The sequence below is a fragment of the Xiphophorus hellerii genome, chromosome 13, assembly GCF_003331165.1.
Source record: "Xiphophorus hellerii strain 12219 chromosome 13, Xiphophorus_hellerii-4.1, whole genome shotgun sequence".
NCBI lineage: Eukaryota > Metazoa > Chordata > Actinopteri > Cyprinodontiformes > Poeciliidae > Xiphophorus > Xiphophorus hellerii.
This window is the reverse complement of record NC_045684.1, coordinates 29,197,725-29,225,051: the sequence shown is the minus strand read 5'-3', so window position 1 is coordinate 29,225,051 and position 27,327 is coordinate 29,197,725. Positions and strand designations below refer to the sequence as shown.

The following is a 27,327-nucleotide window of genomic DNA, read 5'->3' as shown; positions in this document are numbered from 1 at the left end:
AGGCTTTCAAGCTTTGAGCCAATAGCCAATATGGTACTAAATATTCATTAAGATGTTATGAATGTCTGTGAAATAATAATAATAATAATAATAATAATAATAATAATAAAAATCAACTGTTCTGATGGGGAGAAACTAGAAAACTGTCAAAATGTTGTTGTGGTTCCCTTCTGGTCACTATGTAGGTCAAAAGGCTACAGGTGAAGTTAAAGCTATTGAGTTTCAACTCAGTGTTTGTAGATCAGCAGGAAGTATCAATACCAGCAGTATGATCCTTTGATTCACACACAAAAGACACTTACACAGAAACCATGGGGAAAAAAAGACTAAAGGTCACAAACCCATGGCGCACTACTAAGGAAATGACATCCAAGTCACATGCTAATATTGGCAACAATATTTTGGCTTAACGTGAGGTGAAACCATTAGAGTAAATGATTGCTTTATAGAAAATAATACCTGATGCTTTAGATCATTCTTGAATTCTCTGTCTGCAGCGAGGCAATGGGATAATACATAACAAATATCTCTTCAAGTTAAAGTGAAACAAGCAAACTCCCTTTGAAAAATAGCATTTCTCCCCATGTGCATTCACTGAGTACGTGACCAAAGTTCATGTATTCATTTTATTGTGTAAATCTGTAATAAGTAAGGTCTTGTAGTTTGTGTCGCGTCTCTTTAAATTAAGTAATTCTTGAAAAAATAGACATCCATGCTTCATGCTTTGCATCCTGTTCGGGTCCAGTCTTGCTGTTCCGCCCAGTCTCTCTTATCCGTTCGCAGCAAGTACGTACAACCAAACTCGTGGAAGTGGGGGCAGGGAAGGTAAAAGGTGCTAAAATAAAAATCTTGGTGAAGAGCAGCATTGAAAATGTTTGACCTTGTGTATAAAACGTGACCAACTCACTGGTCCGGCGAGCGCCGAGTCTCAGATGGACTTCCTCCTCCTCATGAGCTGGTGATTGTCCGTGAAGCTGTGAAGGCCGGGAGAAACTGAACTGACGGGCGACGGGAGGAGGCTGTTCTTCAAGGTGCTGGGCGAGATCTCCTCGATCCTGTAGGAGACCGACCGAAAGTACTGACTGGGGTTCAGCTGCGAGCCGAAGGAGTTCTGATGCGAAAAGGCACAACCCAGGCCTCCGATCCCGCCTCCAGAGCTGCCGTAGTCGTGCGAACGGTAGTGCATGCACGGGCACACCGACTGCAGGTCCGACACCTCCGTCCTGTACGGCTCCCGCCGCCGCCGGTTCCTCTGCAGCGACTCGTCCTGGATGTGGATGATCATGCTGTTGCGGTTGCCGGCGAGTGAGGCACGTTCCTCGGCGTCCCGCCGCTCGTCCTCGCTGTTCATAGTCAGGAAGCGGAGAACCACCAGGTTGAGGAATGCGCCGATGACCGTCAGACCCACCAGGATATACATGAAGCTAAAGGCCACGTACAGGGGCTTCTTCTGGAGGGCCCGGTTCTTTTGAAGGGCCACGAAGTCTCCGAAGCCTATTGTCGTTAGCGTGATGAAACAGTAATAGTACGACTGGAAGAAGCTCCAGTCCTCGTAGTGGGAGAACGCGGCGGCGCCGATGCACAGCGTGCCGATGCAGGAGAAAAATCCCACCGTCACCATGTTCTCCATGGACACATCTGTGATGCGCATTCCGCAGCACTTCTTGATGCGTTTCAGGAGGTACTTGACGAACGTGTTCATCCTCTCGCCCAGGCTCTGGAACATGACGAGGGTCAAAGGGATTCCGAGGACGGCGTAAAACATGCAGAAGGCCTTCCCCGCATCGGTCCCAGGCGCTGCATGCCCATAGCCTGAGAACAACAATAAAAAAAAATTAAAAAAAGAAGAGAAAAATTAGCAATGCAAACAGACTTAACTTGCCGCACCTTGCGAAGGTCTATAACCCTTCGGAGAACCACAGATGCTTTCACAATTTTCCATGACAGACCAATAGAAACAGAAAACGCACAACAAGGAAAACAAAACATGACTTTCAACTTTCTATGCTTAGAAAGTAGAAAGTTGAACCACCAGGTGGACATAAAGTCCACCAGGTGTGGACTTTATGTCAAAGGTCAGAAATTCCCTGGTCCAGAAAACCATAGGGAGGCAGGTAATTGCAAGCCAAGTGGGCAAAATGGCAAACCCAGGTGATGGAAAAACTGGCATTGAGCAAAAATCAAGATGAGATCGACATCCACTGTCAGTTTGCAGGAATTTAATTTCTTTCTATTTGGGAAAAATGTGACAGTCAGAGTGCAAATGAATGGGATTTCTTAGCCAAATGGTTACCGGCCCCTAATCCTAATCCTAACCTGTAACCCTCGTTTCTTTTTTTTAAAACACATAAAGACCTAAAACCTCAAATAAATAAAACCTCACATAGTGCCACCAACTGCACTCTAAAATCACAGAGTCAGTACATAGAGTTGGTGGACATCCATTCACAAGTCTTGCAAAGGATTCTCAGTTTATTTGGACTTTGACTGGACCATTTTTGCCCCATTAAATTTACTTTGACATAAGTGAATCCATTGCGATTCCATTATAACAGCATTATGCAGTCACCACCGTGTTTCACAGTGGAGATGGGATGTTCAAGGTGTCATGCAGGGTTACTGTGGTGTTCATAACATTTTGCAAGTTGGTGACAAAGTGTAAGCCTGGTCTCGTGTAACCAGAGCACCTTTAGCAACATGAATGCTGTGGAGCTTCTTTTCAATGGTAGCTTTCTTGTCTCCAGGTTTACAGAATGCCCAACTACTGCAACAGTTGTCCAGTGAACAGACATTTCCACCTGAGCTGAGTTTTCTGCAATGTTTTGATGTTGGGGATGCTTTCTTAAACAATTTCAAATGACAAATTCAAATTTAGGAAAATGTTTCACAACCTCACCCTGTTTCTCCTCCATCAAATCAGTCAAAATCACCCAGATTTAAGTTTGAATTACACACAGCTGCACGTTAACAACTAAACTGGTGACTTATGAAGGTAACCGGTTGCACCCGGATGTATTTTAGTGGTATTATAGTGAAAGAGGCTGAAGAGATTTTTACCTAACTTTGTAAAAAAAAGTTTAAAAACCATACTATGCACTACTTCCTGCTGGTCTGTCACATAAAATCCAAGTAAAACACAGTGAAGTTTGTGGTTACAATGTGACAAAGCGCTAAGAATTCAAGGAATTTGAATTTTTTTTTTTTTTATGGTTTTGAAGCTGCAGTCACCTGAGGTGAACTATAATTTGTCTACTTTACTTTCCGACCCCAAACCAGCTTTTGTTTACAAACAGGCCCATATAGAAAATCTCAGTAAGAGTCTGTGAGCGCTGCCAGGTGAAGTATTGAATAAGGTGGCCGCCACAGAAATGTGCCTGCTCATTAATCTTATTTGGGGCCCAACATTAAAGTGAAGGGGTGTCCCATTAGTCAGACGTTTCCGGTGAGGCAGAGGAGTTTGGAGCAGGGATTGAGAAAGAGTCATAGAGGGAATAGAGGGAACGCCAGTAAAGCTTTTAGCTTAATTAGACTTTATATTTAGACCCCAAGCTGCTGACTCACACGCAATACTTTGGAAAACCAACCTGTGGGGTTAACAATGGAAGTCATTCACTATGTTTTGATTCAATTTTCAAAACGCAAGTGATTCTGTGCATATCTCATCTTATGTACAAAGTCCCTTGAGAGATTACGATATGAATAAGAGCTATGGTTCTTAAGCAGTCATATCGATCATCTCTCTTTACGGAGCACCGTTGCTGCCAACGTTGAAACTCAAGTCGTAGCCAAGAAACGCCACCTGTCAGTTGGCAGATCGTCACTCCATGAAAGCACTCTCTGTGGCAGACGTCAGATTTTTTTTTGGAAAACAGCGAGGCAATATTAGGAAACATATTTATTTAAATGTCCTGGATAAGATCTGTGGTTTCTGCTCTCAGATATTCATTCTGTTTTTTTCTCATCAGGCCTTCTGCCCACTCATGTATTTGCTAGTTATGCCCTTTCAGAAGAGAGAGCTGGACCAGGAACAGCTTCGCTTAATTCATGTTTGCACGCACGCTGCAGATTAATTGAAGCCGAATATTCTGTTTGAATTATTTCTCAAAACATTTCCAAAGTAGATGCATCTGACAAGCTAAGCTGCTGCTTTACTGAGACATCTTACAGCTGGTAAAATGTGAACAATAATTTGTCTAAGACAAGTAAAAAGAGGCTGTATTTCAGTAGCTAACGTCTCTATAAAAATATTCACCCTTTGGATGTCTCACCCTGTTCCATATCAATCATGATCAGCAAAATTTGTCAGTTTTGAGAAAGAAAAAACACCAAAAGGAAAAGTGATTTCCACAAAGTGACAAAAATATTTTACATATAACGTGATTGCATAAGTATTCACCAGTTTTAAAGTGACTCAACAGAGGTCCAGCCAATTGGTGGTTTTCATCTCACCATGATTGAAAGGAGATCACCTGCGTGCAGTGTGTCTCAAATACATGTTTTTGTTAAGAAAGCAACTGTTTGTTGATTATGATTGAATTGTAAAAACAATGAAAAGGATCAAAATAACCAAAGGGGGTTTATACTTTTTATAAGCACTGTACATGGGAAAAGTTCATTGCATTCATCCAATGAATTAAACCCAACATGAATAAACATTTTCTATCATTTATTCGCGTAAGATAAAGCCAGGTTTCATATATTAGGTTTAATTTATTGGTTTCTTTTAGAAATGTTTAATCACATTTCATCATTTTTCCTGTCATGGTCGTACGCTGCGTCACACTGTGATTTTATATTTCTCCTTCACACATCAAATTCCACCATTTTAGGGTGAGCTGCTGTAAAAAAGCGGGTGAGTTGCCAGGCATGCTGACCAATCCAAATTAAGGTTTTTAGCAGGACACAGAAGCTGTTTAAATATTTATCAGAAGTTTATAGAGACCAAATTTGCATTGGAAAATCAATATCGGGGATTAATCCAAAGATGCTACAATGTAAAGGTGCTAATATGTTTATGAAGCGCTGAGTTTTTTAAATGACCCGGTTTGCACTAGCAGTTCATTATTTCATGCTACAGCCAGGCTGAAGCAGGGATAAAACTCTGATACAATCAGACCAATGGAAACCAACAACAGGACAGGTTTTTTGTTTTGGGTTTTTTTTGCTGGAAAGGGACAATTATCCTTACTGATCGTATCTCAGGCCAAACTTCGGAACTAAAGAAGCCGCTTAATTCACTGACCAATCTGCTGCACAGATCTGGTGCTGGTTTACCACTCGGAGCGCAAATGAAAATGGAAAAAACCTTATCTACATGACAAAACACGTCAATACGAAGCCCAGGGTAATCGGGCCTGTTGCTGTTTGCACCAAACCTGATTAAAGGAACGACGCTTTTCAGGTTCTCTACCAGAAATCATACAGTTTTGTTGTTCCTGTGAAACTGTAGGTGTCTTTACTTTTTTTATATGAAAATAAACAAGTAGAATCAATAAAGACAACATGGCTGAGGAAAGGGAAAGTCCTGTAAATAATAAAAACTCTGCAACTCCAGCTAACTCAAATTGTACTTCAGATTTTTACAACTAACTCAGACCTCATGTATTTAGATGTGTTTTTCTCCAGACAATATCTACACTAGATTGCATATTTTCAACTTTCCTTTGAAAGTTAGAAATCTTTTAGATGTTAAAAATTTTATTTAGAGGTGGGGGTAGTCATTTATCTTAATGCTTATTATCTACTGTGATAATGTTCTAATAAGAATTTAGATTTATTGTTGTAAATAAATTCCAATTAACAATATTTAAAACAGCTCCAAATTGTCCACATTGTTAGTTTCACTATGTTCTTCTCTGTTTTTTCATTCAGGTCATTAATAAATTTGAAAATATGATTAAATGCAGTTATTGTGTGCTTTTCAGTGACTCCAGTCACACTTCTTTTCTTCTGTGACTGCTGTCCTACCATGTGTACCATTTGTTTCAAGAGCAGTATTTGTGTTTGTGTTATTCACTGACAGCCATGAAATAACATAAAATATAAGTAATAAATAGTTATTTTCGTCACTTTTATAATTATCATAACAGTACCACAAAACTTTGTGTTAAAATTTAAAGTCCATACAGTATTTCCCAGCTCTATTTAAAGGTCCCACTAAACTTTCACTTCTAAACACTTTTAACCTGGAAATCTGGAAACAACCCACATATAGACGAGAACAGTATGTTTTGGTAAACTAAAAAAAGAGAGAGAGAGAAAATCTGCACAGGACAGGTTGCAGAACTACAGAAATTGACATAGTAGGTCTGCTGGGCCCATGGGTGGCGCTGTAGCCCACCAGAGAATGAAGCAATAAACACTGAACAGCCCATGTTTGCTAAATCATCTCTGTGGACAGGATATGAGATTATCATTTCAATGTATTTCAGTCTAAATAGAAGCTCAGAGAAAATGTTCCTCTGTCTTGTAATGACTGTCTGGAACATTAATCAGACACAACAACAGCAGATTTTCCCAACATAAACAGAAAAAAAAGAAAAATCAGGATAAATATATTGAGAACAATAGCACTGCAGATTGGGGAACGGGAATAATGTCTCTGAAGAATCAAACTACGATGAATACTCAGGAGTTGTGAAGTCATTCTGTACATCATGCCTCTCTCTAAAATTCGTCAAGTTTCAAGTACGATATGCTCTTGAACAGAGTAAGTATTTATCACACGTTGACTTTTTTCATTCTTTTCCTCCTTGCCAGCACATAATTTCAATGTTGAAAACACAACTCATATTTGGTATGCCGTTTTGTTTCTTTACTTTAGAAGAGATTCTTTCACATTAAGGATAGATTTTGTTTTTCTTTGTCAAACCAGCAATTCAAGATACATTCTTTTGAAGCATGTCGAATATATAATGTGCTGCACAGGGAGAGTGTCTTACTCAAACAGTGTGATCTACTGCTCTACACAGCCAGGATATTGACCTGCACTGGTGCAAGACAAATAAATCTGACGGAGCTTTATATTGGCAGCGCTGCACGGAGAAATCGACAGGTGAGCGTAGGATTTTCAGCATGATTCGCCCTGACAGGCGTTCAGCTGGACACTGAGAATCAGCAAACACACTGCAGCAGAGAACTAGCAGGTCACGCTAAAAACAACTCTAGTCAGGACGGATGCTGCTAGTCAGTGAAGAAGTCTCTGTGTTAGCTACTTTCAGTTTGAGAAGGTATTTAACGTAACTTTATTTTCTACAACATGTACATCCATGGAGCTCCTTCAGGCTGCCACAAAGCAAGAGAGAGCAGACCTTTAGGAGATAACAGAAAAGCTGAACAGTTGCAACAAAGTTGCCACATCTTTTTGAGTTTTTAAGTTTGTATTTAATGAAATAGAGTTGGAAACGCTGGCATCCTGTTGAAAATATCCAGGTCAGTGTTAGCTATGCTAACTGATCATAAGAGATGCTAAAGACTCTTTAAAGGTCAACTCCTTACATCTCCAATAAGTACATTTTATAAAAAAATTTTTTACTACATATTTGTTGAAGCCATCGCAATGTTTACAGTTTGATATGAGACAGATAATCTGTGAAAAAGAAATTAAGCTCCACTGCTATCTCCCAGTGCTAACCAGAAACAACCAATCAGAGGCAGGAGGTGGGTCTTAGTGCTGTCAAACAACCTCCGTGTGGTGTTGCTCACCCCGCTCTCCGCTTCCCCCACTTTATCTCTGCTATGGTGCGGCTTCTTCCTGATAGCAGAATGCTAAGGCTACTCAGCAAAGCCACCTGTAAGTTGTTTCTCTGCCACAAGCACATTGAGCAGTGAGTACATGAAGTCATAGTATGTGGAATACTGCATCACACGGCGTGGTTGCTAGGAGTGGTTCCTCACTGAGATGGGAATTTCCGTCATTTCTCAGCACCTGAATGAATCCCTCTGAAGCTAGCTCTGCTTGGCAGGAATCTTTAGGCTAAGACTGGAACGCTCTGAGAGGACTCTGAGAATCTCTGTGACTGCTGGCCTTGGTCTTTCCAATCTGTGACAACTTTAAAAGTCATATGTGTCTCCAGCTTCAGTCATGGCAGCAAAAAGAAGTGAAATAATGCTGAATTCTACCTCTGCTTCTTCTTAGATTTTCCTCTAATTCAGGCATTAGCAGAGGGTATCTACAGAGATAACATCAATATGCAAAGGGTATTGTAAAAAAGGCTTTTAGCATCAAATAAGGCAGATTATACTTGCATTTAGGTACATATTTGTATAGCCATCTCTCCTTCCATCTTTCCATCATAACCTAAAAAAGCAAGTTAATCTATATTTTTTTCTTATTGCATTAATTTCTTCTTGGCGAGCAATTAGAATGTAATGAATTACAGGCGCAGCTGTGACAAGATGAAAGCTTTTATTTTATTTGCAGCGCCGCTCTGCGCAGACAGATTACCCCAGGTCTAATCAGCAGCTCATCTTTAAGGATTGCCTTTCCCACTCCAGGACATTATACCAACTGAATTTTGGTCATTTTGAGCTTTCCCAGAGCAGGCCTCTGCCGCTGCAATCACATCAGAGTATATTGGGTGCTTACTCAACAAGCCGCTATGAGAACGGCCATGAGGCTGCGTCTTACACGCCGCAGTTTGGTCGAGATTTTTGAAGCTGTTTACTTCTGGCAGCATTTTAAAGTCAAAAGTCGTTACCTCTATCCGATGAGACCCAGGCAGGAAGTCATAAAAGGGAAAAAAAAAAAGAAAGGAGAGTTCTTTACAGCAACAACACGATAAACACGAGAACATTGCCTGGGAGGTTCACGGACACTCACATGACCTGTAGAATACCTTTTGATGTCATTCCATGTGACATTTACGGCATCGAACAATGTCCACTTGTGTGCCATCTACCACTGATCTAATTCACTGAGAGAAAAACTTTCATGAAAAGCTTTTCAGTCGTTATCTTGTAAAAGCTGGTGAGTTCGGACACATTATACACCTCCGGTCACCGGAGTAGTAGATTACGGGAGAAAACTACAAGTCCCAAAGTGGTGTAAACTGTGCCACCTCTTTGGAGTATTCCTTTGATGTCATTGATGGGATGTGTTGTTCCTGCCTCGGCGCTGAACTGTGTAATCTGTTTGCCCGGTTATAATGCCTCTATTATCTCCTGTTGTCTTGGGAACAGACATATTTGCTGCTCCACGCGGAGCCCCGCCACGCACAGGTGCTTCTGCGCTATGTGTGCACAGGTGAACACTGGTGTTTGTGGAGAACGGCTGAAAGGGAATAATGCTCCCTGGCGAATGATGAAAAGCGCAAGACGAAGCCTCTGACTCAAGATGCATCCTTGGGAAAACGAAATAAACCCTGCAAAATCAGAAAGAGACCAAGAAAAGATGTGAAGTATTCTCTATTTGAAGCCTCCAACAAGCAAGATGTGCTGATTGGTTCAAAAAAAAGTCTTAGCAGTTAGAACCACAAAGTGTCTCTGCAATAAAAGAACTGCTTATAAATTATTAATTGTGTTAAATTAAGCTCTCTTATAAGTTGGTAGAAAACAGAAGCTGTGGCAGAGTGACTGATAAGATACAAATGATTTGCTGTGAAAATAACACAAAGTGGATAACAGACGCCAGCGCCTGGGTCAGAGGGTCATTTTAAATTTTAATGAACGTTTTACATTGGGACTGGAGAACATTTTAAATATCCAAACTAAACATACAAAATTACAGAAACAACAAATAAACAACAACAAATGAAGTTGCAAAAGGACAACATTGTCCTTTTAAAAAATGGCTGGTTGAGACCACTAGGCTAAAGACCAGTGTTTGGTAGAAAGAGAGAAAAAAAGAGAAACAATGAATCAATCAAAATGATTGCGCTGATTTTAATTTATCATGCAATTAATTGATTTACTGTTTATTGTGACAGACCTAGTTGTTACTGGAGAAAAAACACGAAGAAGGTGACAGGAAGCAGCAGGAGGGTGACGGTTTGTTTGTGATTTTTCAGACAATGTGCAGCTGGCTCCAGGAGAGCTCTCACAGCATCACAGTTCATATAAAGTTGTGTCAATCCAACCTATCTAATGGAAACACAGCAATTACAAAATTATGTTGTTTTGGAATCAGCAGAATATCAACAAAGATTTACTCATATTTGTAATGGTACCGTAGCTAGTGAAAACGTACCCGTAATGCTGTTTCTCCTCTAAATGAAGTCGCTAAAGGAGATACTCATGCAATTAACTTCACTTTTTTGTTCAACATAGAATTTCCTCCTTAATCTGGATTCTGTTTTTTTTTGTCTGTCTGCTCTGTCCCATTCGGTTGCAGCAGATGACGGCTCACGCTGAGCCAATTGCTACATGCATCCTCAGAATGACAGATAGCTGTAAAGTCAGTGACTCGCTGCAATCTGCTGAATTTGTTTCGACAACAGACTTTTTCTCAGTTGACATAATGAACTGATCTTCAGTGCGTCGTTTTATCACCAAGATTAAAATGGAATGTGTCCAATTTGAAGCAGACAGCGTGATCGGTTTAAACTGTTTATGTATTTCAGTAAATAAATTGGATCAGTTTGTCTCGTAAAGCGCCGCGAGGCGATGTTTATTCTGATTTGGCTTTATATTAAAAACTGAATTGAACTGAATGCTTTAAGCAAGTTTATTGTGTCAGTGTGCATCTGCTTAACTGTTAGAACAAACCCAAGTGGGAAGTGTGATAATGCATCCGCACAGTGGCAGACCCTGAAAATAGTGTGGCCGTCATTTGAAGTAGGAGGAGGTACAATCTGTTGCTTTATAAACTTTTAATGTTACAATTTGGATTTGTTAAATGAGTGTTGCATCTCATAAAAAAACTATACATATATACTGTATATACAGTATATATATATATCTATATATATACAGTATATATATATATATATATATATATATATATATATATATATATATATAGTAAACAAGCCTGTCACATGGTCATTACTTGGTACATTGGGATGATTGGATCATTTTATAAAAGTCTTGCAGGTTTGGAAACAATGGTCCCAAGAGAAAATGTCCAGTCAGCTATCAATTGTAGATAAATATCTGCTCTTAGAAATTTGTTCTCATTTTTAAAGAACCACCATTTTCTTTCTATTTGAGGATTTAAAGTACAGACAAACATATAACTTTAGCTAAAAGATGAATTATCTCTTCTATGGGATGAAAATTGATGGAAAAAAAGCAACTCCCACATAGGTCCCACATAATTCCCAACAAACAGATCTAAAAACAAACCACTGGTATTTGTAGCGTCTTTCTCTGTAGAATTTCAATTTAAATATTGCAGGAAAAAACCCCTGGTAAAATCCGTTTGTCATTATATCTACATTTAAAAACGCTACTTGGTTCTTTATAGCTTTTAGCCAAAGTTGTTAAGAGCCATTGTGGTTCACACCCCTGGAACAGACGACAACGCATTATTGATGTCAGAGATCAGCACAGAATGGATGAAACAGAAAAATGTTTCCTGGTCCATGGAGTCTGAAATTCTGTGTCCAATTACAAGATTCCAATTGGCAGTAACAACATAAAGTCATGGATCCATCTTTCCTTGTACCAATGGTTGCAGCTAGCTAGTGGTGTTGTATCATGACCTGGGGAAACTTCTACCCATCAGTCGAAGCTGCTCTCAATTTCTAAGTACACTTGCATAGACCAATATTTACTAAACCACAGTTATCAAATAAATTCCTAATTCACTACATTTATGTCTGTGTTTAAAAAACAGTTTTACATCAATTCAGCTCCTTTTCTCTGTACCTGATCGTATCGACTGATGCTACACCTCAGATATAATCATATTAATCATAAAGTGGATCAAAATGTCTAAGAAATCTTTGTGACACTCCGTTGAATCTGTGGCATGAAGAATTAATAAAATTCTGAAGACATAAAGGAGATTCACCTCAAGGTTTTCCTATTAAAGTGGCTTGATTGTTTTTGGTTCAGTCTGCCAGGTTGTAGAGAACTCACACACTCCCATAGCTTTTCGTAGTTTAATCTAAGTGGTCCTCTAATGCTTGAGCATTTGTGAATTACATTATAACTTGCATGACTCAGCCTTTGTTTGGCTTTACTCCACTTTACTATGACTTATTTTGAATGGCTGCCCACATCCACAGTGTGAGTTCCATAGGTCTGTGCAAGATTGAGTCATTGTTGCTCCAATTTAAAACTCACACAGCAAGTAGCCTAAATCCAATTTTAAAAAAATATGTCATTATTTATTCTCTAGTTATATAATCAACATTGCATATCTTCTGCGCTACAAAAAAATTGAGCCACATAAAATGAACTGACAGACCCAGAAGAGTACACATTTATTTGTGTGCTTAGCACACATATGATGAAATCTGATTCTATCATTGGTAACCTGATAAAACATTCCTGATACAGTTCCTAATATGCTAAAAATTCCAATTAATTAGAAATATGGATCTTCATTATAATGTTCCTGTAACAATTTAAAAGTTAACCCATATAAATGAACAAGAACACATGAAATACTATTTCTGGTAGGGAATAAATTATAACACTCACTTAAAATAGCTTAAACACAAATACTCACATGAATTCTGGTGCATACATTAGAACACCACTACTCAGTATTTAGAAAGAGGATCGTGTCATTGTCATAACTTCAGACATTTAGTTTGTGGTGCTGTTGACATGAGAGTGAACACTATGGTTAGAGCTAAAAAGACTCCATGCACTTTGCAGAAAATGCTTTCTAAATAAAATGATTCCATTCATGCACCCTCAGGACCCTAATGTGGTTATTGGGTGAGAGGCACAGTACAGCGCCACTGTGCAGCCCCTAAACATAACCCCAACCCCAAAAGAGTACTTCTCCTCGTGAGAAACAGGCGTTAGTCCCCACAACTTAGTATGCGTTATGAAAACAGCCCTTACAATGTATCAAATAAAAGGCCACTTACCGCGAGTAACATCCAGTTCAATCAGTAGCCTTCAAAGATGCAGCATCATAAAGACTTATGAATATGACAGACAAGGTAATTATAGCGTTAGAAAACAATGCCTCTAGTTTTCAACATCTCTTAGAGGCACCTTTGAAATGAAAAAATAGAGTGGTACAACTCAAAACCTACCATGACATGGCTGACCACCTACAGTAGAATGAAACACTGGGTAAGGAAAGCATTCAAGAGGTTCATGGTAGCTCAGAGGGAACTGGAGAGATCCACAGTTTAGGTGGAATAACCCATTACCAGGACAACTATTGGTTGTTCACTACAAATCTTTGTGGAAGAGTGGTAAGAAGAAAGGCATTGGCTGACTTGTTTTCAAGTTGCCATAAACTAGCAAAAGCAATGTCTCAAAGGAACCAAAGCATCCCACCTTTGTTTACCCATCCTGTGCATGTGTGCATTGGTTGATGCTGTAGAAAAAAGTCCAAAACAAATTCTAATAGAACAGAAGTAATGCTTGTGGTAACTGGGAATGTAATTATGGAGTGAAAATGATAGAAAAAGGAATGAATTAAACCAAAACACAAATCATTTGATCCTCTAAGCACACCACTTAACAAACATACCATTATCAGACACTGAATCAGCCGAGTAAATCAACTCTCCCCGTAGTCTTCATTTATTTTCTGGTTGCACAAACATGCATCATCCATAATTCATAACACTATCAAGGTAGTCCCTCATTAGCAGCCGTGCATAGGCTGGGAAGTTGCTCTAGTTTTGAGCAGTTTCCTTAGCCAACGCCTTTGACTTGTTTGATCCGCAAGTTAATCGGCTTCAAATTGTGCCAGCGGCCCTTGGCGGCATTAATTGCCACAGGTCTGGGCATTTTAATGAAGGTCTGGAAGCATAGAGGTGTTTTGTTTCGCTCTCTACCTGAACCTTTATCATCAGTAAGATCTTAATGCGGCAGCACTTAGACAACCTTTTATTATCTATGTTTTCCTGCAAATTTTCTAATGTTATAGTACAATAATGTTTATGGAGTTCCAACAGCTAGTCATCTTAACTCTATTGTTAAAGGAAAAATGTCAAACGGGCCAGTCTACACTGACAAATAAGGCAAATCCAACAATATAAAACATGCCTGCCAGCAGGTTTAAAAAGATCACATTTACATATTAAGTGCCTTATCCATTGCTTTTATTCTTAGACCTGAAGTCAGTGAATAGCATAGCAAAATGTCAGAGTAAGATAAAATCCACGGCAAACCTTCAAATGATCATTTATTATATAATTTGCTTCATGAATGAGTGTTTTGCAACTCCAATTATGTCTTAGTTTTGCATTTAACAAAATGTGTGGCTGTGTGGTGTGAGTGTGAGGTCGTGTTGCTAAATGCTCCCTCTAGTGAAGAGAGCCTGATCTGGATGAAGGTAAATGCTTTGAGCTTGATAATCTTTAAAGACGTTTTGGAGCGAGAAAAGAAGCAGTTCTAAGCTGTGATTCCATTACAAATGTAGACAAAACATTGTCAATATTCTGCTAGTCAAAAAAAGAAAATTTAAAATTGCATTGTTTACATTAAATAAGAAATGCAATTACAATCACGTGATTAAGTTTGTTCAAGTGATAAGTTGTTGAAAACAGGGTCCTGTTTTTTTTTCTTCAGGGTTTGCACCTGTGGGAATGTCCGGTTGTTAATCATGTGACTCGTATGATGCAAAAGAGAAGTGTTTCCATTGCAGTTTTGCAAAATAAACTAATTTCAATATGGCAAAAAAACCACCACATGCTAGCACCAAAACTTTCGTCGAAAAACAAAGCGTTTCTTTTAAACTCGCGTTTCCATTAAATGAATTTATTTTAAGATAGGCTGGGTTTTTTTTGACTGCATCAAAAGTAGTGATGCAGTAGAAAAACATTTTTCCGCATCATACGAGTCCCGTGAACAACCACCGGATGTTACTACTGGGGGAAAAGACAAAGAAGACGACAGGAAGTGGTAGGAGGATGATGGCGCCACATGTTTTTTTAAATGACTTATCGCGTGAACAAACTTATCAAGGTGTTATTTTGATTGAGTTTCTCATTTAATGGCAACACCACAATTGCATTAGTGAAATACCGTCAAAGTTTTGAGCATATTTATAATGGAAACAAGGTTAAAGTTTCCTAACAAAAACAAAAGGACCAAACCGTTTTTTTAACATTTCTGGACTACATTTGACCATCTCTAGTTCAAAAACCGTAATAATTGGACTGATAAAATCTGGACTGATAATAAAATGTAGCTTGAGATTGCTGAAAATTTTATTTCATTTGTGAAAACACAAATGAACAGCATTTTCATTGTTTTCTAGGTGTCTTTTTTTCTTTTTTTTTACATGAAGGCCATGTTAGAATTAGACAAATATAAAAGTCGTAGAAGCTGGGCTGATATTTTCTAAAATATTCTCAACAATGTTATCCAGCCTCCTACCTGTGGTGTCCTGTTTCTGAGTCCTCACTAGTGGTGACACATTTATAAACATGTCAAGCTTTTCTTATGAGAAATGTGCCTACATAACAATAAAATGGTGAATTTGTTGGCGTCTTTCATCAGTCAATTATATTGATTTGGCTTTTTTTAGGGAAAGAAATAAAGAATTAATGACAAGCCGGAAAATGCTGAGTCGCAGGCAACAGGCTGTGCACTTCCTGCTTCTCGTCAAAGTAACAAGCTCCTCTCAATGTGCCAGGTTGTTTGCAGTCTCGTGCTGTGTGCAGCATAAAATCAATGTGGTTTGCAGAATGATGCAAAGAGGCCAATTATTCCCCCAACTCTTCTGGTACAATGACAATCATTTGCTATGCTGCCAAACAACAGTCCCGCAATTATTTTTAAACTCAATTTTACCACCAGTAATGTCATGTGTTATCAAATAAATGAGAATGGAGACTGTGGGTCTATACAAAGACAAATCACATGATAAAATCAGCAAGGCAGTATAGAATTTGAGACCTGAGAAAAACCTGGTTGAATTGAAAAACAACCTAATGCTGCAGTTGCTTTTCAATTAATTTCCTCTCGGGAAGTATTTTCTCTCTTGGGAAGTACTTTCTCCTCTGTAAAAGTGTCTTCAAAGTGCAAACACATTAATATACACGAGTTTAGAAAAAAAAAAAGGATTTTAAGGTCACGGTTTGAAAACTAGAAGAATAAACACAATCAAATCCTTATGCATAGAACCGTTTATTCTTTGTTTGCCAACCAGAAAATGGGAAAACAGCTTGATTAAGAAACACAAATGGACGCTTACTGAATCAGCGTTCAGCAAGGTCGAGCCAGCCACATCCTGCTTTTAAAGAATGTGGAAGATTATCTTGCTTGATGGAAACCCCATCCCAAATCACTAATGGGATGGGTAGTGTTAGTAAAAATCATGGTTTTGATCCCAAGCAAACCATAATCTCACTTGTTTAGTTCTCTGGACTCCTCCCTTCCTATTTTTTTTCTAGTGTTGAAAGAGAAGATTAAAGATAAAAGACTAGATTTGTTTAACTTTCATTAGTGCTTCTTAGTCAACAGGCTAATAAAGCTAAGATTTTTAAAACATAGCTGTCTAGATGAGCCCTGGCTAGACATAGAGCAGACACTACACAATAACAAAGACATAAAGATATAACTTTTATCAGCTCAAACATAAAACATATACATGTTTTATGTTGATATTAATGGAAGCATTAATATCAGCTCCTCTTTGATGGCATGGTGGGAATTCCTAAAAGTGACAGAAGCCCAAATTTACAATTAATACACCGCAAAGTCTTACATAGAGTACACTGTAGGTCACCAGAGGTTTGGGATGTGTGTTGCACTGATTTACAATTAATGCAGGTTATTAATTAGTTCTTATAGGCAATTGTTTATTATTTTGTGAACTGTAGACACTTTTTTGAATGTGAGTGAGACATAACGTTCTGTCAATTTCTTGGTTGTGTGCATAAACTGTGTGTTAGATAATGGCATTTACGCTAACAGCAGAAACGAGATGCCTGTCTGTTATCATTTTAGTGTGCAGACATGCGTAAACACTGATATTTGGGAATTTATTATTTTGGCTTTAGTATTTAGTTTTTTCTTTCATTTAATGACATTGAGCAATATGTATTATTTTTGTCTCATTCTATCAAACTGTTGCATAAGAGCAGCAACTTAAAATCACTTGTGATTCTGTCTCCTCTATTTACCATGAGTTTAGTTATCTAGCTAAACACATACATCTAGCGATGTGTTTAGCTTTATATGTTTCGCTAGCTGTCTAACTAAACACATAGACAACTACCTATGTCAACTAGCTAAACAAATAGCTAGCTGTTTAGCTAAACACATAGACAACTAGCTACTGTATGTTAACTAGTTAAACACATAACTAACTGTCTATATGTTTAGCTAGTCCTTTATATATTTTGCTAGCTGTCTGACTAAACACAGACAACTACCTATGTTAACTAGTTAAACACATAGCTAGTTGTCTGTGTGTTTAGCTAGCTGTCTAGCTAAACAGTATTTTTTTTTACTAGCTGTCTGGCTAAGCAAAGACAACTAGCCATGTTTTAAGCTAGTTGTCTAGTTGAACACATAGACTGCTAAACACATAGACAACTAGTTATGTTTTTAGTTAGTTGTTTTCTACAATGACACTAAGTGTACAAAGAGGATGTGGTAGAGTCAGTTTCTCATTGCGTCTTTCAATGCCATTGAAGTTAAACCAATAGGGGAATTCTAATTGTAATCCAAGACAGATGAGAATGTGAAATAGCTGGCTATTAAAATAAATGCTTTATGTCTTCACTGTTAGTAAATGCCACTTCCATATACTCTGCTGATTAACATTTCCAACACAATGCACAATAGCATTGACTGACCAGTCAGCCAGGACCTGTTCAGATGGCTCCGATAGCCCCGGCATTACAATTCGGAGCGATAGCGCTCTAAAGTGCTGCTGCTGTTCACCAACAGAAAGTCATCGAATGCAATTTTATTCAGAATGTCAGTTGTGTTTTGCAGCTCAAAGCTCTGGCTGAATTATTTATTTTTCCAATTCCTCGCTGTGTTTTCTTGCTCTCTTTGTTCGGGAGGTCTCTAAGCTAAGCCGCTGCAGACGGAGCCCGGGGATTGGCCCGGCGTTTTGGGTGTTATAAAGCTTGTTTTAAATGTCCTCAGCAAAGTCTGACTGAAATGTCCACTTCTCTGTTTATCTCCCTACTACTTTTGACTGTGTAATATGCATTCAGCCAGACACACACGCACACACCCAGCTTCACAGACAGGACCCAGGGGCCAACCTATCCTCTGAAAACTACTAATCAACAATGAGTCACCCAGCAGCTTATCAGATACTCTTTTGTAACGCTGATGTTCAGTTTTTGGGTTTTTTCAGACATGTTGCAGCCTGGGACTAATTTCAGAGATAAAACAGGGTAGACAGGTATTAACAAGGATGACTCATGTTTCTGCAACCTTAAACGCCGATCAAAACTCTGTGCTTCATTTGAAGAATCTTTCACTAATTTTCTCCTTATTAAATGCACACTGTGAAGCGTCTTTGAGGTTTTACATTGAAGGACAAAGTGTCCCCCCCCAGCAGCCTCATCCCCAGACATGAGCATATGCAGTTTGCTTCAAGACATGACGGCACTTTTAGTGGGACAAATCTGGTAAAAAGCAACAGCTGTGCTTGATTCAAAAACTTAATTAGTACTGAGAAGTGAACAGATGGCTAATACAAAACTGAACATGTTTTATTGTGTTATTAGTCTTGATAAAAGTTAGAGGTAAATTAAAAATTTCCTCTCTGGTAAAATTAGGGCAGTATTTGTTTATGGTGGGGCAACGTTGGCAATAAAGGAATCAGATAGAGAAACTTAGAACTGGGCAAACCCAATGAACTGAGCGTTCATAGAAATGAGTTAAAAATATGACAGTCTCTTAATCTACCTTGCAAAAGGCTTTTAAAACCAGATATGATTTTCATTGGGGCCTGCCATAGCAATGCATAGGGAGAGCAGGTCAGTCACTGCTCTCCCTATGCATTGCTATGGCAGCCACCTATTGTTCTACACCTCAAAATAACTGCTGCTTCCTACTAACGTTAATGTGGTTCGTACCGCTGCGTGTCCCCTCACAATATATATATCAAAACGTGCGGCTCAATCCCGTGAGGGGAGCTATTACTTTTGTTGGTATTTCGAGCAACTGTGGCGACATAATTAACAAAAAACGAGACAAATTTAACTCAAAACAAAAGTCTGACACAAACAGTGTCCGTTAGACTCAAAATAGATATCATTTAGTCTGCCTCTCTGAGCTGCTCCTTAGAACCACAGTGATGGCAGAACGTCAGAACTACAGACATGGTGGAACAACTGCTATAAACTCATTGCATCTCTGAATGGTGCTGTTTATGTTATATCTTATATGCATATCATCAAGTGGTGGCAAAAGCAACAAAAAGCTACTATGCTCTGGACTTAAGATGGAGTACATGCACACATATTCATGACATACTTTGATAAAACTAATTTATCTTCAGTGTGAAAAATTAGCTTTATACCAGGTGAGTCTCTTTCACCTGAGAATGTGAATACTGGGCTGATTCTGTGCCTTCAAATCATTTTAACAATACTCCTGGAGAAGATTCATAACTTATAACTCTGAAACAGGAACAGGTCTGAAAAACAGACTGTGTGCTACACTCAAGAGAGAGATTCATTTGATGCATCAAAAAGTGATGTCATCACTGCTGATGTCAGTGTGACCAGTAGAACTGAACATTTTAATGGTGCATTCACATCAAACACGTTTTGAGAGTCAGGCGAGTCTGGTTTATATTCAAAGTTTATGTGGCATGTTGGATGCGCTAGATGTGTCAAACGCTCCAAATGATTCAAATTGCGCCGCACTAGACGCTCGAAGTGCGACGCAATAGCCCTCAACGCGCCTCCACATAGACTTTGAATACAAACCAGAAGCGCCTGACGCTCAAAACGCATTTGGTGTGAACGCACCATTATATGTCCAGTGTCACATCATGTCCATCATATTAGGACCAAAGCCCGGTCCTAATATGATTGACTCATTGCTTTGGGTCAGGGGCAACATTTAGAGATAAGATGCAAGTTAAGTTTTAGATAGGGTTAGGGTTAGGAATAGACTAGTATTGGTTGGGGAAAATGTGTGGATTAGGCAAAATCACAGCTACTAAAATGAAGGAAAATCAATGCAAAGTTCTAAAATGGGTCGAAATAGTTTGGACAAACCTGTACAGCATTTTGTTTTCTAAATCATATAAATAAACAATGATTATATAATGTTAGGTTTTATTTCTGCCAATTGCGTAGCTTCAGTACACTAGTAGTCTAACAATGTGTTGAATGTGCTAAGACACATTCAAAACCTATCAGAACCAAAAGTTTGCCTTTTGGTTCTGATTGGTTGTATCTGGACAGTAGCAGAGCCAGATGCATTTTCACAGATTCTCTCTTTCATATTCTACTGTCAGACACTTTTAACAAATATTCATCCATCCATCATCTAACACACTTATCCTTGCACACACACATTCACACCTTAGGACAATTTCGAGAGATCAATTAATCATGAGAAATTTTACCTGCTGCAGCATAGGAAAGTTTTAATAATGTTTCTTATGGTGTTTTGAACTCTGAAACTGATCTTGTGTTTTCTCCATTGATTTTGGAGTAAGGAGTTTTATTTGCGTCAAGGCCTGTGTCTGTTTTTGTTTTCCAAATTTGTGTAAAGCCTCGAATTTCCATAAGGCCCAGTTTTAGCAAAATCTGGTTTGAATTTAAAAAATAATAAAGTTCATGAAGTGGCTGCAGCAACTGTGTTTTATCATGTTTGGGCCAGAAATAAATTTCTATAAGACAAAATAAAATATCTGGGTTTATTTAGTCCATCAGAACCAGAACCTCGAGGTTCTACGTTGCTGAGTGTCGCTGCAAATCAGCAGAGAAATGACCGCAGCTGCTGCGCTAAAGACCCTAATACGGATAATCTCCCCCACTGGACTAGAACCGAACCGAATCACACATGAACCTGGTATAGAGAGCAAGTTGCCACTGGAAAGTGTAGTAAGATGCCTTGTGGAGCTCAGTAACTGTTGTGCTGTTCTCTAATAATCAGACCAAGTTTCATCTGTGGCTGCAGCAGCAAGTGTGTTTTGAACGTGATCCAGAAACACAAAGGCAGAGTTTCTGTGACAAGCGGTAGTTGTCTTCGCCTACCGACAGATAAGGAAACAAAAAGAATTTGGCTAAAACTTCTAAACTTGAAGAGAGAACCCAAAATGCTTTACGTGCTCGTTTCATTGTGTGGATAAAAAGCCAACGGAAGAAAACCCGCATCCGTATCCAAAGCAACCGAGTCAGTGAAGTAGCTAACTATGCTAGTAGCTAACTATGCTAGTGCGGGTTATTTGCGGCCATTTCTTCAGGTCGCCATCCCTCCCCGCAAGGGCTGTAGGTAGCGGTAAAACAATGTTGCTGCATTTAAGATGTTTTTAGCGAGTTGCTAACATGTAAACCACATATGTCAGAGTCAAGGCCCGCGGGCCACATCCGGCCCGCGAGAAGGTTTTTTACGGCCCCTGGAATGATCTTGATTTATTATTAGAACCGGCCCGCAGACCGCAGTAAGCCGGCACCCCGTCTGAAAAAAAAATACCTTCCTTATTTGAACTGTAAGTAGTTCTTTAAATGTTCTGTGAGATGATGTACTTACCCATGTATCCATAACAACCGGAACTTTCAATATCCACCAAGTTATTGCCGAAATATACCATCTATTAAAGGAGTGCCCCCCGGATTAATTACACTCTCTGCAGCTGCGAAGTTACAGTATTAACCCGATACTTGCTGGAAAGTGCAACGTCTCCCCTTTCAGAAACCATTGGAATTTTTCCACTTAGCGCTACGTGTGGCGGAATTACGGTACTGCAAATTTAGATGTGTCGCCGGCGACACGTGTAGAAGGGATTTATTAGCACAGCAGTCGTCAGCATAACTGTAAAATTAACTTTCAGATACCCATCAAAAATGGCAAAAAGGAAGGTGGACACTGAGAACCGGGGGTTTCAAACAAGGTGGGAGTCTGAGTATATGTTCACGGAGGTAGCTGGAAAACCTGTGTGTCTTCTGTGTGGAGAAAGTGTGGCGGTACTGAAAGAGTATAATCTGAGACGACATTATGAAACGAAACACGCGGACAAAAACAAGAATATGGACATGGAACAAAGGCTACAGAAGGCCGAGGAATTAAAACGAGGCCTCAAATCTCGACAGGCTCTGTTCAAAAAAGCCAAATCACAAGGCCAGTTTTATTTTGGCAGAAGAGATCGCTAAATCAGCCCGGCCATTTACGGAGGGGGATTTCATCAAAAACTGTATGATTAAAGTTTGTGACGAAGTTTGCCCAGAAAAAAGGCAACTCTTTTTAAATGTGAGTCTGAGCAGAAACACCATTGCCGAGCGAGTAGTCCAGTTGTCCATCAATCTAAAAGAGCAGCTTGTGAAAAAGGGAAAAGATTTCATCGCATATTCCTTGGCTGTGGATGAGAGCGCCGACATTTCTGACATTGCCCAGTTGTCAATTTTCATCCGCGGAGTGGACTCCAGCCTAAGCGTGACAGAGGAGTTGTTGGCTTTACGTCCTATGCATGGCACAACTACGGGGCATGATTTGTATGAAGAGGTGTCAAGATGTGTAAATGAGATAGAGCTGCCTTGGGAAAAACTCGTGGGTTTGACACCAAGTATCACCCTCAACCTCAAACAAGTGAACATTACTGTGCAATCACATATTTAGAGTTTTTACTCAGTTCAAGTTTAAAAGTTAAAGTTTAATATTTGTTTTCACTGCATGTTACTTCTCCTTGATGAAAGTGCTGTTTTTGATTAATAGATTTTTGCACTTTATTTTATTGTATTTCAATCCAATTATATTTTAAAAATATTTCAGTTGTGTCTGTTGAAAATTAAAGATTACTGACAGAGCCATAAGAAAATATTGCTTTATTTATCTGATCATATTGGAATATATTTGTTAGGTTTTCAGTAGGTTCAATTAGGTTCACTAGACCAGTGGTTCTCAAACTTTTTTCAGTGATGTACCCCCTTAAAAATATATTTTTAGTCAAGTACCCCCTGACACGGGCAAAACATTTTTGGAATTAAAAAGAGGTACAGTGCTGTAAAATCACTGTCTGATTTATTAAAGCCAAGCAACTTATATCAGTGAACCTGACAAATACATCCCTATTGCAAACATTGCATGGTTAAACAAAAAAGAAAAACAGAAGACGGTGACCTGGTGGTATAAAACCAGTCAAACCGTTTTATTTTAAAAGATATTGAAACTAAATACTGAATATAAAATTCAGTGCATGAACACACATTTATATTTTATCGAACTTTTTACAAAATAATTTTTCCCAAGACTTATTATGAGGAGCCTACTGATTTTTTAAAGATATTTTGAAAAGCTTCACGTACCCCCTGCAGTACCTCCACGTACCCCCAGGGGTACACGTACCCCCATTTGAGAACCACTGCACTAGACTATATGCGTCATTTAAAAAAATTTCAATGAACATTCGATCAGTCCGGCCCTCGGCTTGTAGCTAAATTTTTTATTTGGCCCTCCGTCCATTTGACTTTGACACCCCTGATGTAAACAAATGGCGGTTCCGATTTTTGGAGGAAGTCACGCCCATAAATCACGCAAAGCCTCATGGGGGCTAGAGGAGGGCTGAGCAGGCAGTTAAAAACTACAGTGATGGTGGAACACTGTGTTACTAGGCTGAGATGGCGTTTAAAAATATAGAAATAGCTCCTTGATAGAACTACACACACAGACCAAGCACTCACTAAGGCTGTTGGTAGAGTTAGAAGACCAAACTGCAAAACACAAAATCTTATTAAGTAATTTTGGTCTAGTTTCTTGTGCAAATATCTCAGTACACTTAAGTCGAAACTAATTTACAAGAAATTTTTCAGCATAATATAGGAGCTTTTTCTAAGTCAATAATACCTTAATATTCTTAAAAAAGTACTTGTTCCAGTGCCAGATTATTTCACTTATAGCAAGATCTTTTCTCCATGTTATAACTGAAATAACCTGCCAGGGGAACTAGCACTTTTTCATCAGTAATTATTGACTTTAAAACAAACTGCTGTATCTTGCTGAAAAGTTACTTATAAGTTTAATTTTGCCTTATTTCAAGTACACTAATATATTTGTACAAGAAAGTATACTGAAAATACTCTGTGCAAGACTTTCCAGTGCAAGATTTCAAGTTCAAGTTTAAATAACATTAACATTAACAAGAGCTGTAGGCTCTTAGTCACCTACAGCTTGCAGTGTTGCACAGGGACAAATTTATGTTTAGAAATTCTTGCACTTTATCCTTTATTTTCAGTAATTGGTCAAGTGAATTACTAAATTCTAAAAGATCCTAAAAAATAGAGAAGTTACAGTTTCAAATTTGATTGACAATGTTTAGGGAAAGTTTGCAAACTGTTAAGAGCCAATATTGTACCAAGGTACCAAATAGACCTCTGCCAGAGTTTTGGAGGCAGACACAAGATATTTAGGGGTTTTTTCCGACTTTTTTCCTTTTTCCAAGAGTTGTCCTACCACAATGACAGATTTATATAGATAGCAGGCACAGTTGGCTGGTCTGGCTAGAACTTGCCTTTTCAATTCTCACCCACAGCCAGAGCCTTAATAGCTTGTTACTTCTCTATAGGTCAGAGTTACAGGATGTGCTGCTGTCCTTTCAGAGGACAGGGTTTTTAAAACTGCTCTATTCTTTCAAAAGTCTTTGAAGAATTGATAAAAGTTTTTAAAAAAATCTGTCGCCCAGTGACACCTGGAGAAACACAAGCGACCAGAAACGAGGAGTGACTGCAGAAAAATAAGGTCCCCTTAACATCATCCATGAGTAATGCCCGGTAGTTACTTCTGCCTCTGACATTTCTATTTATAATTACAGATGTAACCGAATTTAAATTAAAAACTGAAGTCTATAGCACATCAAATCATACTGTTTGTAGATAGTTTTTTTTATAAAGAATAGTGTCCCTACTACAGCTGAAATGTCACTCACAGGAAGAAGCCATTAGTCAAAAATCCACATTTAAAGCCACTTTAAGCATGCTCACGGGAACAAATATCTTAATTTGTGAGAGTACATAACCTATGGTCCAATAAAACTACCATCAAAGCTTGCTACATTCAGAGGGAAAAGAGGCAAGCGTGCAATATGCACCATCCAACTGTCAGGAACATGGGTAACAGTAACATACTAGTAGAGGATACTAGGATACCTAAAATGTCTCAACCAAGTCAGAAATGCAGTATTTTTCTGAATTTGACCCTTAATAAAACTATTTTAAAACTGTTTTCTTTCCCTCTCTTGTTCTCACCACAGTTAGCAAACAGAAATCCTTTTTTGTAATCCTAACTGACCTTAAAGGTGAAAGATGTCAGAGACTAAGAAAAACATGAGATTTTTTTCCAGGGTATTTAAATGTCTGGTTTTCAGCCATTCCTCTTTAATGTGACATTGCTGAATGTTGTGCATTTAGTATTGAATGCTTATTTTGTCCATTTTGTCGCATTTGGACCCAACACTCCTGGGTTGCCAGGACCATTTACCAACAGAAAAGGGATTATTGAACATAAATGACTGGAATTACGAAATAATTACAATTACAACACCTAAATTACTCCCAGTAATGCACCACAGTACATCATACACCACCCAAACTACGCGCTCCACCGCCATTACATCACACTCATCCATTATTACCTCATGGGGTTCAGACTTACCCAGTTCACTAAGGAAGCCACACTAAACTCCTGTGAAAAATCCCCATAGTGCCCCGCTTCTCCATCCTACCCATCATCCTCAGGCATGGCGTTCACTAGCAAAGGGGCTTAAAAGCATCAATTATGAATAAGAGAAAACATCTCAGTGCTGTACCCAGCTCAGCTCATTATAGTGAACTTCTTTCTATTCTGTTGTACAAATTACCCCTCTGCCTCCACTATGTGATGTCAATTAAACCTCTGCAGTGAGCATCAGCATAAACGCATTTAACACTGTGTGGTTACCCTCAACCAGGGCTGGAATTACTGAAAAATAACGTATGAGACGCATCTGACTGGACTGTGAGCTGTCCCGTGTGTCGCTCCGTGCCCCCCGCTCCCCAGGCCACGTCTAATGAAGACACACACGCCGCCCTGCATACAGAAATACGCCAGTTGAGTGGTGCTAAGCAACACAAATGCATCAATCAATCAATCAAATTTTATTTGTATAGCACATTTCAGCAGCAAGGCATTTCAAAGTGCTTTACATCATTACAAACACAGAAACACAATGCAACATAGAATCAATAATCAAAACACAGCATTAAGTCAGGTTCCATCAATAAATTTGTAATTGATCACATTTCAAATACAATCCTAAACAGGTGGGTTTTTAGTTGAGATTTAAAAGAAGTCAGTGTTTCAGCTGTTTTACAGTTTTCTGGAAGTTTGTTCCAAATTTGTGGTACGTAGATGCTGAAAGCTGCTTCTCCTTGTTTGGTTCTGGTTCTGGGGATGCAGAGCAGAACCAGAACCAGAACCTGAGAGGTCTGGAAGGTTGATACAACAGCAGATCTTTAATGTATTGTGGTGCTAAGCCGTTCAGTGATTTATAAACTAACAACAGTATTTTAAAGTCTATTCTTTGAGCTACAGGGAGCCAGTGGAGGGACTTTAAAACTGGTGTTATGTGCTCTATCTTTCTGGTTTCGGGTCTGATCGCTGGTTTTTAGTTGTAATAACTGAAGCTGTGCATTGACTCTAGATCAGGGGTCTCAAACTCCAGTCCTCGAGGGCCACAAACCACAGGTACAAAACACTGGAATGAAATGGCTTAATGACCTCCTCCTTGTGTAGATCAGTTCTCCAGAGCCTTGCTAACGACCTAATTATTCTATTCAGGTGGTGTAGCAGAGACACATCTAAAAGTTGCAGGACTGCAGCCCTCGAGGACTGGAGTTTGAGACCCCTGCTCTAGACCGTTCCTCTTTAGGTTCAAAAATAACTTCAGTCTTGTTTCTGTTCAGCTGGAGAAAGTTTTGGCACATCCACACATTTATCTGTTCTAAACATCCAAGCAGTGGAAATGCATGACGCCACTTGGCCTGCCGTGTCCCCTCTGCCTATCTGTCCAGCCTGTTAATAAGGATACGCTGCCTGGCGGTGAGAAGGTCATGTCTCGCTGATGCC

At 39.0% G+C, this 27,327-nt stretch overlaps 1 protein-coding gene and 1 long non-coding RNA gene across 3 annotated transcripts in view; both read right to left on the bottom strand.

Moving 5' to 3' along the window:
• Positions 1–612: 612 nt before the first annotated feature.
• kcnk9 (potassium channel, subfamily K, member 9) overlaps positions 613–27,327 on the bottom strand; it is a 47,936-nt gene continuing 21,221 nt past the window's right edge. For both annotated transcript variants that reach the window (XM_032581666.1, XM_032581668.1), the window contains one exon: positions 613–1,812. In XM_032581666.1, coding sequence (XP_032437557.1) covers positions 929–1,812 — 884 coding nt within the window. In that variant the 3' untranslated portion in view covers positions 613–928. The remainder of the gene's footprint in view (positions 1,813–27,327) is intronic.
• LOC116731816 (uncharacterized) lies at positions 5,449–22,355 on the bottom strand. The gene is made up of 4 exons (XR_004341637.1): positions 21,569–22,355; positions 17,484–17,487; positions 16,454–16,459; positions 5,449–5,458 (listed from the first exon to the last, which is right to left on the bottom strand). It is a non-coding gene; the product is annotated as an uncharacterized LOC116731816 (long non-coding RNA).